General features: G+C 32.6%; 1 protein-coding gene across 1 annotated transcript; it reads right to left on the bottom strand.

Annotated features, from left to right (window-relative positions):
• Positions 1-2,186: 2,186 nt before the first annotated feature.
• On the bottom strand, positions 2,187-6,022 carry LOC143079774 (DAZ-associated protein 1-like). The gene is made up of 4 exons (XM_076255353.1): positions 5,885-6,022; positions 5,388-5,428; positions 4,117-4,283; positions 2,187-2,554 (listed from the first exon to the last, which is right to left on the bottom strand). The coding sequence occupies exons 1-4, from the start codon at positions 5,908-5,910 to the stop codon at positions 2,525-2,527; spliced, it is 264 nt and encodes an 87-aa protein (XP_076111468.1). The 5' UTR covers positions 5,911-6,022; the 3' UTR covers positions 2,187-2,524.
• Positions 6,023-10,876: the final 4,854 nt, after the last annotated feature.

The following is a 10,876-nucleotide window of genomic DNA, read 5'->3' as shown; positions in this document are numbered from 1 at the left end:
CGAATTTTGACTGTCAAAAAAATGCTAACATTCCAATTTTCAATAATAGTTAACAGCAAATACATTATCAAAATAACTGATAACAAAAAAACTAAAAGCCCAATAACAGCTAACAAAGAATAAGACAATAACAGCTAAAAGCAAATATATTTTCAAAATAACAGATAACAAAGAATTAAAATGCCCCATAACAGCATAACAGCTAAACCCCTTGCCCCAACCTCATTTATCGCCTTCTCTAATAGAGAGCTTCGATTTTTTTTGTTCCATTTCAACCTGGTTTCCGACTGTTTATCCTGAAACTCCCACTTTCATTTTCTATGTTCAGTGGACCGTAAAATTGGGGTCAAAAGTCTAATTTGGCTTTAAAATTAGAAAGATGATATCATAAGCAACAAGTGTACGAAGTTTCAAGTTGATTGGACTTCAGCTTCATCAAAAACTACCTTTACCAAAAACTTTAACCTGAACGGACGCATAGACGAAGTACAGACCAGAAAACATAATGCCCCTCTACTATCGTAGGTGGGGCATAAAAATAAAGGCTGTAATAGGGGCTAAATCTTATTTTAAGAACTCGTCTTGTATTGCTGACTGACTTTCAGATATAGTATAGCAATAGTGTCCCTATTTTGTAGTGTAAATGTACAGACTTGGTCTCGTTGAACCATACACCATTCATTCTTTTTCCAAGATTGGCCAATGACAAGATATAATTCACAACTATTAGAAAGAAATTGCTTGCACGTAAGCAGCAAATAAAGTAAATGGGGAACGGGTCCCCTTAATATACCAATATAAGGAGGCAGAACTCAAAATCAGTCAATGATGCTAGTAAAACTTAATTCTAATTTGCAGATGCACAAGCATTTAGGTCAACTAAAGTTGGAGAAAAGCAATGAATGATTCAACATCTTTGCCATTTGTAAACAAGTAACGCCACCCAATTTAAATTGTTTTGTTGTATCCATCTGATAAATCTTGCCTTTTTTCCATTCACAAATTAGACCTAGTTCTGGTCTATGACTATGATATATGGGCTTTGCTCATTGTTGAAGGTCAAACGGTGACCATTTATGATTTTTGTGTCATTCAATCTCTTGTAGAGGGTTCTCATTGGCAATCAAACATAAAAAAAACTGGAATGTCTTTTCACGTTTAACCGCAATTCTTAGCAATTAAGCTTGTTTAATTGCTTTACAGCTTACAATGTTTTTCTCTACAAACTCACAGAATCAAACTGAAATGTAAAAATAATTGAGCTTTAAGCGTCAAGGCGGTCCATGCGACAAAAATTATGCTCCTGCTAGCATATAGATGTGATAAAACAAAAATTTAACTTGATCCATGTCAAGGGGTTATAAGCATTTTGTTAATAAGTTTCACCACATTTGAGACATAGACGAGAATAAAACTAAATGCCCCATCCGCTACAGTCGAATCATAGAAAGGAAATTTACCAAAAAGGTCATGAAAAAGTAAACTTGATAGCAACCAATCTTTTGTTAGATGTTCCTATAAAACAGACTTTGCAAGAAAAGGATGACAACTCCACATTTTACAAGATTAATTTAACAATGGCATCATAAAATCGAAATGCATAAAAAAGTTTATTTAATCATCAATATATGCTAAATCCTATCCATGAATTGTCCACACATTCAATTCTTGCACCTTGCAAATTTCTATATCAGTGGCCCTCTACCACATCTTCCTTTATACATTTCACTGGTAAATTTCTGGGACAATTATGGATAGGATTTTGTCTATATTGATGATTAAATAAACTTTTTTTATGCATCTTAAAAGTAGACTAGTGATAAACCTTGAAATATTTATTTTAGACATGGCAAGTGAATGGACCTTGGCCTCAAAATATTGTCTTAAGAACACGGATGCCATATCCACAATGTCATGGCATTAAAATTAGAAAGATTATATCATAAAGAACGTGTGTACTAAGTTTCAGGTTGATTGGACTTCATGGAAAACTGTCTTGACCAAAACCTTTACCCTGAAGCACAGACCAGAAAACAATGCCCATAAACATGTTAGTACTGCAATGTTATACAAGATCGTTCACCAAAAGAAAAGCAATACTTCGGTTTCTGATTCCACCTCAAAGACAAAATCAGATAAAACGGTAGAGTCCCATGCCTTACACCTGGCAATACAAATAACAATAGTTTTTTAAAGACTTTATATAATTTACTTCTTCTGAAGACTGCTATCAATTTAAATACATGAAATTAATGCTGTTTTTTTAACATTTTTAATAAATTTTATGATTGGATACACGATTTACTTTGCTCCAATGTTCAAACAATAATTGTTGTAACTTTTTTTCTGTTACAAAGTGCACAATGCAATGGTATAAAATGAGAAGTTTTCATATTTAAAAACAAATGGAATTTTCAAGACAACAAATGACACATAGTTACAAATCATAGAGATTTATATACACCACAAGTTTGGTGTCAATACACATGATTTTAAGTTTGTTTTTTCCACTTCCATAAACAGTCTATCGGCTGTTGCAAGGTTTGGCACTGATCTGCAAGAAAGGAAAAAAAAACAAATTAAATAATGTCAAAACAATGAAAATTTCGGACTTGATATGAATAACTCTATTTCTCTACACTTGGAACTTTTGCTTGAAGTGATGTTGATAGAAACTTCATAAATTATATCTTGATTGTCTGACTGAAAAATACACAATGAAACCTTATTATCTTATCATTAGTTCACCCTCACAAAAATTATTTTTTGCATTTGATGAAATTTTGCTTTAATCCTACATGTATCTTGGGAACAGAAAATTTCCAATATCATCTTTGCCGAAAGAGTTCATCGATTCAATGATACTATAGCAACTTCGCAATAATTTCAAACAATTTCTTGAAGAATTTGAATTCTGGTCCTTGAAAGTTTTAAACAATGAGAATAGTCAAGGTTTCAGACTATATATATAGCTATCAAAGCTTGGTGCTAAATGTATCAAATAAAAATCACCCTTGCTTGTTAAACTGATTTCATTTCCAAAAATAAAGTACAAAAGATGGCCAATGCCAGACAAACATCAAAGCTTTTTCAAAAAGAAAATGTATTCAATAGAGTGTGCTCACCCAAAATGAGCAGAGAAAAAATTCAGGATCTTGCGCCAGTTAAAACTTCTTACCATTTTAGAGCAGCAAGACATTTCAATCACACTTCCTTTGATAATTAATTTCATCCTTATACATACGAGGTTTCACTGTAAAATGTTAATTTCTCCTACTTAATTGTCAGAGAAGCAAGTCATAACCTTAATTATGTGCAAACTTACAAAAATTATTGTATTATGGTGGGAGAATTAGTTTCACTTATTTATAATTATCCAAGAATAAAACTGATCTATAAAATGTTTACATTATTTGTCAAACTTCTTGTGTATCATCACAACAGACTTTTACCCAATTAAACCAAATGAACAGGAGCTGGGAGTTAACTTTAATGCGATAGAATTTCTGAAGTGTAAACAGCCAAGTTTTATTCAGTCAAGTCCACACATCTAAATTAACATAACCTTTACCCATCACTCTGTACATTTATTGAGGTGTTGCTGTTAAGCTTATACATAAAGAAAGCTTTCCACCTCATGCCCTGTTCTTGCTCTGTCCTCTGCAACAGGCATTTACTCCTTTAGGAGAGCACCTAAATAATAGGAATTTATCGTTTATTTTGTCTGCTATCAAATCCATTCACAAGCTGCCAAGTCAATTATATTCTTTTGCTTTTATGTTACATTTTTTCACCAATTACTAGTTTGCATTTGGGATTTTTTTTCAATACAATTTAACTGTATGTCGCAAAAAATCTCAAATGAAAACTAATTATGGTGACCAAATATCAAAACATATGCAAATGCATAATTAATTAACACATTTAACTAGGACGATGGAACAAATATTAAACCCAAACATTTGTGTTTCATAAGAAAACATGGTTCAAATGTATTTTTTTAAATTATTTTAAGATTCTTAGTATGAATATAACGAGGAGAATTTGCTTAAATCATTTCTGGATTTTAAGTAATTGGCAGAATGTTAATGTTGGGAAAAGAAACTAATTTTTTACCTGTCTGCCATCAATCTCGTGTTGTTGTTGGTGTAATACTTCATCCACACATTTTGGATCTCTGAATGTCACAAAACCAAAACCTCTGGACCTTCCAGTTTCTCTGTCCATGATAACAACAGCATCTGAGAGCTGTCCATACTGACTGAAGTAGTTCCATAAGCTGTCTGCATAAAACAAAAAATAATTTGCAAAATTATGTTATAATACATGCGTCAGCTGATGCATCTTGTGAACTAAACATTAACAAGTGTTCCGAGTTTTGCATGGCAACACATAATTCCCTTCCTTATTGTACTTGATCAAATTACTTCCTGTAAACTTTATAACAAATATCAAGTCATTATCTTCAAGCATGACAAAAGTGTAGAAAACCAATTATTTCAGTTTTCATTTAAATTCAAGGTACTCGGCACAAAATAATAATAGAAAAAAAATCAAACTTTATCTGTAACCCGTCTCGATTAAACAACATAACACAAATTATTTAGTCAATATATATTTGGCTATTTAGTGTTTCAATAAAATTTTGAGCTGATTTTTTTTTGTAGCAAATAAGGTTATTAAAATAATAAATATTTAAAGTCAGTAATGCATGTCAGATAGTGTTCAGCATTTTTACTCTTTCTAATAAATCCAACACCAAAGTTATTATATTGTACACCTGCTGGAACGAATAAATGCTCATCAACTGTTTTTTTGCAGTCAACTTTTACATGGATGCCAAGCCTTTTCAAAACTTTTCAATTGCACAGGTCTGTCTACTTTTTTTTCGCTATCCAACTTTTAAATGGAGGCCAAGCCTTTTATTTTTAAACTTTCCAATTGGACAGGACTGTCTGTACTCCAATCTAGGTTTTGAGCTTTAAATACAGCCATTTTTGTTGTATTTGTTACAATATCATCGATTAATTTATAGGTTTCTCTCCCCATCCCATTACAAATACTATTTGGACAAAGGTTTCTCTTGAAAATGCAGTTCAGACTTCAAACAATTTTAAAGATATGTACATTGAAGCTACAGTAACATTTCATCAATGAGGGAGGATAGGACCTTTATCGGGACTCCGGGATCGGGTATTTTTAAGCTCGTGATTTCGGGATTCACACTTTCGGGATCCGGGAATTCTATTTTTCGAATTTCGGGACCTCAGGATTTCGTGTTTTTTAGCCCGGGATTTCGGGATATCGTGTTTTTAAGCCCGGGATTTCGGGATCAGGACCCCTCCTAACCCCCCTCATAAATGTTTAGTTTGGTTATTTTATCTTACCATTATCTGTATCCCAGCTAAGGTTTCCAACAAAAAATTTGCTGAAAAGAAAAGAGAATATCAAAATTTTGATACATAATTATTGCAAGAAATTAGCTATACGACTATGTTACACATTCGGGAGTCTACCCTTCTCTTTGATGTGTTACGATTTGCGACATCTTGATACTAATTTACAGCTTAAATTTTTGCAAAGGACCCGTTCCATATATAGATAAGACATAATATACATTCACGTCTACAAAAACTCAAAATTAGTTGATTTAAACTTCCTTTCAAAATGATGGAATGAAAAAAACACGCCACGCCGTAGACGCGGGTTTTTATCATGGTGAGAGTTCCTCCATCTTTAAATTTCAATCCATGGAGATCCCGGATGAGCACGTGGTTTATCCTTTAGTTTTAATTTCACGTTTAAATGCTGAATTAAAAATGTAATAATTGTTATAACCGTACGTTATAAAATAAAATGGTTGATAATATTTAACTGTTCTTACCCAGGGTCATCTCTTCGGTCTCCCATTGTGTATTTTAGGTCTTTTTGTTTGTGCTGCAAAAAAACGCTCCTTCTCCTTGTGCAAGTGCGTGTTAAAAGAAAGTTCGGAGGGCTTCGGTTAATTCCGTTGGATTTTTCTCTGAATAAAAGATAGATTCGACACTTAATTATGTCTCGACCCAAACATGCAAAGAATCACAATTACTGAAATCTACTGTTTGAAATGACAGTTCTTGTCCATTCGTTTTTGATGCGTTTTGTTATTTGATTTTGCCATGTGATTATGAACTTTCCGAATTGATTTTCCTCTGAGTTCAGCCTATTTTTGTGATTTTACTTTCTACTTCAAATCCAATTCAACTCAGTAATAATAAACCTGATTCCAGTACACATCCCCTGAACAAAAACCACCTACAGTATAATACATTCATGACATTGTGGCTTACCTTATAAATTTAACACTTTTAAAAATATAATGACTTGTAAGAGTATTTGAAAGCAGATATACTTTTTGATTTTTTAATTTCACTGGATAATGGGTCGATAATGAATTCCACACTTTTGGACCACTAAAAGAAAAACTTAATTTGTATAATTCTGTATTTGATTTAGAGACAATGAAATTATCCGATGATGAAAGTCGAGTATTGTACGATTTACTATTTGTACAATAACATTGGATAAATATTTTGGTGCCAGTACATGTTTTGTTTTATACATTAATAAAGACTGGTGGTAAAGTATTCTCTTAGTAATTGGAATAACAAACTTTTGTAACATAAATTGGATTTTTTTCCTTTGATGTTTTTATGAAATAATTTGCTTAAAAAGTGTGGTGAGGGAAAACCATGGTATATTATATGCAAATTTATGTTGTACCATACTTTGCTAATTAAATATGCAACTCGACTAGAATCCAAAGGAAAAAAGGCGGAGCTTCAGCCATGGTATAACCAGAGACATATAATACAATGTATTATATGTCTCTGGTATAACATATTCATTTTCATGTTATTCCATGGCTGAAGCTCCACCTTTTTTTTTAAATGTATCCGCCTCTAAAATATTTAGGAAGCTGTAAAACATACTAAAAGGTCAAGATCTTCATTTGTTTTCATTTTATAAGAAAAGGCAATAAATTAATATGTGTACCACATTTCAAGAAACCCTTTTCAAACTATATAGGATTGTTACGAATTTCCTTAATTTTGGAAACAATTACTAAATGTTTCTTCTTTCAGTTTTGAAAAAAATAAAATGTAAAACTATCATTTCCTTTGCGAAAATGCAATTAAATTTCGATTTAAAAAGGGGGATATCTATACAAAAAGGAATAAATATCGGCTACAAATATCTGTGAAAAAAAAACATGATAAGGGGACGTACACTATCTACGCCCCTGGATCCGCCACTGTTAAAATATTGTTGTATCATTAAAATTGTGTTTTAATAAATAATCTAATAAAATAACGGAAGAAAAGCATTTTTCAATTAGATGAAAATTCTGTAAAATATGATTAATTTGTATGATACATTGAAAACAAAAAAAAACAATTCTTACCGTCATTAGAATAATTATTTAATCCTTGTCGTGGAATTCGCCATTTTTGTTTACCTCAGTCTGATGACATTATGAAATTACCTGCGCCTTCAATCATACACGGGGCGCAAAACTAAAATCCGACATTTTCTTTACTTTCTGCAAATTCATACATGAAGCGCAAAAGTGACTGACTTGCGCGAGCTTCCATTTCATTGGATAAAACTGTAACGTGATCAATTTCCAATATTAGTTGAAGGTCTTGAAGCTGTCAATCATTTTATTTATATTACACATTTTATATACCATGTGTCTTACTCATTAACATATTTAAACAAACTCATCCTTCGGATTCGTTTGTTTAAATATGTTAACTCGTAATAACCATGGTATATATAGTACTTATGGGTACAGATTGAGATACCGCGTGACATTTTATTATAAAATTATTTTTGTTAAATATTCCGATGATGTATAAAGTATCTTCGTGTATACGTTGCAAGGAACAAATATATATCCAATATACTAGTACATGTAGTAATATAGGGGTCTTCTGCCTTTTGGTATATGATAACTGTAGCAAATAGGTTGTGCAGTGATTGCAGATGCTGTGGCTTGCTGATCATTTTTGCATTTTGAATTTCTCCATCTATCATAGTTTTCAAGGTAATAGGCTAAAATGAAGAATAATGGTAAAATTTGTCTTTTTTAAAAGAGCAATAACTTCTAGAAGAAGGTGTCTGACAGTTTTGAGATATATGGAAAATTGGGAGAATAACGTATCTTATTTCATATTTTTCCAAAATAAATTTTGGTAATCGTTGTAAAATGAAGTCATGTCGAATCCAGTATGACCAGCCACCGAGTTACATAGTCAGAAGATGATTAAAATCCAAATACGCCAATCGATTGATTGATATGATGTAGCCTAGCATCCTGGTCTAATCTTTATACTTCATCAATAGGGTACTGGGAGCGTTAGCAATTAGTGAGCCAAGACCCCAGGCTCAGTTATAGGTAGAGAAGGCCGACTACAAGCAAATTGCGCCCATGCAATCATAATCGACTAAAATTTTGCGGGAAATATAATATGAAAGGAGAAATTTAATGTCTTATATTTTTTCTAAACTAACCAGTAAGATTTTTGTCTGGAGACGAACAGTTTTTCCCTGGTTGTGACTTGTTGAAGACTTTCCGCAAACTAAGTTCGTACATTTTCTCGTTCGTTGAAAGAGGGTCTGGATGGGGGAGGGGGAGGAGGAGGGGTCTATTATTCTGTAAACATTTAATTTTCACCCCTTTTTTCTCTAATATTCTAAAAAATAACCCCTTTGTTCTCTAACTCTTCAAAATCTTCAAAAAAATAACCTTTTTTTTTCTAATCTTCATTTTTTTGCCTGTTATTCTCTAATCTTCATTCAGTTTAATTCTTTAATCATTTAACCCCATCCAAACCCTCTTTAACAACTCGTGTCACATGTTTAACCTTTTTCAGCTGGACCAAATCACTACTTTACTTTAAAATTCAAAAATCATTTTTTTTTCACACTGTAATTTTATCCCCATACTTTCTATTAGACATGAAGAAATAAATTTGGAAGGGTATAAAAAATTGGCAAGTACATTTGTAACACACTATCCACACTATAGGGACTATATTCGTGGGGGACGATAACTGTGTACTCGGACCATGTGCATGACTATTCCATCCTTTGTAAATATCCCACCTATAGGAGAAAGTGACCATGAAATTAGTGTCTTTCGTGAAATCATCACCAAAACAACAACCACATATTGCAAGTTACTAGTATATGTAAAAATTCGTAAGGGTTCCGCGGAACCCAGTGTCTCGCCTACTTTTGCTGTTAATCGCATGATCTACAAAAATGAGTAAAAATATCAATAAAAATATTCCTCTCGATACTATCTTTTGATCGTAAGAAGTTTCTGTCTAAGTCTGGTAAAAATGCAGGATAGTTTATGAATCTAATAAATGTTTAAAAAAAAACTTTAACTGCAGGCTGTATGTAATGTTTATATTAACCGGAGTCCATTTATAAGTAAAATAGGAATAAACAGGTACAAGTTTTAAACAAAATTTCCTTCTAGATATTAGCTTTTGATCATAAACAATCTTCTGTCCAAGTTTGGTACACATCCAGGATAGTTTAAGAAAGTTATTAAAAATTTAGAAACCGAGTTTAATCACCGAGTGAATGTATTGTTAACTGGCAGAAAGACTAAGTCCATTTATAAGTAAAATATGGATAACAGGATTCAAGTTATTTTTTTACAAATATTACTTCTGGATACTATCTTTATAGACAAGCTTCTGTCCAAGTTTGGTAAATTCCAGGATAGTTTAACAAATGTTTGAGTTAGTTATTAAAATTTCAAAAACTTTTACCACAGAGTGAATAATTGTGGACGACGACGACGGAATGTAGGATCGCTGTCTCCTGTGCTTTTGAGACTTTTTTCGCAGGCTCAACAAAAATCATACTGACAGAAAGATCTCAAACAAATGCATAATTATTTTTAATAAACAAGACAAATATGACGATGATTTTATGACCACCTTTAATGTCTGTAATATTACTGATCATGATAGATTTTATTTGTGTATTATTTTTAATTTTAGTTTCTTGTGTACAGTTTGGAGTTTAGTATGGCGTTCATTATCACTGAACTAGTATATATGTATTTGTTTGGGGGCCAGCTGAAGGACGGCTCCGGGTGCGGAAATTTCTCGCCGCATTGAAGACCTGTTGGTGACCTGTTGCTGTTGTTTGTTCTATGGTCGGGTTGTTGTCTCTTTGACAATTACCCATTTCCATTCTCAATTTTATTTATGTTGAAATTCCTTAAGATTACTAATTTACTGCAAATATCTTATTAAATCAACATTATCAATGCTCAATTCAGATGAGGTGAAAGACTGATGTACCCAAGTCAGGAACCTGATGTTGAATGCATCGTCTCCCTCATGCAAAGCTCTAATTCCTTTCATGGATTTGGCTATACTTTGTTGGAACTTTTGGATTATAGCTCTACATCTTTTATATAAGCTTTGGATTTTACATATTTTGGCCACGAGCATCACTGAAGAGACATTATTTGTCGAAATGCGCATCTGGTGCAGAAAAATTGGTACCGTTAATGTTATTGTAAGGGTTTCTCGTTTTTGTCGAGCTTGCGACTTCAGTTGCAGAAAGCTCGACATAGGAATAGTTATCCGGCGGCGGCGGCGTCGTTAACTTACTTTATATTTTAGAAGGTGGAAGACCTGGATGTTTCATACTTTGCATATAGATGCCCAATGTTACGAAGTTTCTGTCTGTCATATGACCATTGTCCTTGACACCCAGTCATTTTCATGGTTCAGTGACTACTTGTAAAGAATTTAAGAGTTTTCGTTATGTTAATTTCTTATTATGAGTAATAGGACAACTA

This window comes from Mytilus galloprovincialis, chromosome 6 (genome assembly GCF_965363235.1).
Source record: "Mytilus galloprovincialis chromosome 6, xbMytGall1.hap1.1, whole genome shotgun sequence".
NCBI lineage: Eukaryota > Metazoa > Mollusca > Bivalvia > Mytilida > Mytilidae > Mytilus > Mytilus galloprovincialis.
The sequence above is the reverse complement of the archived record's forward strand: the minus strand, read 5'-3'. Positions and strand labels throughout refer to the sequence as shown.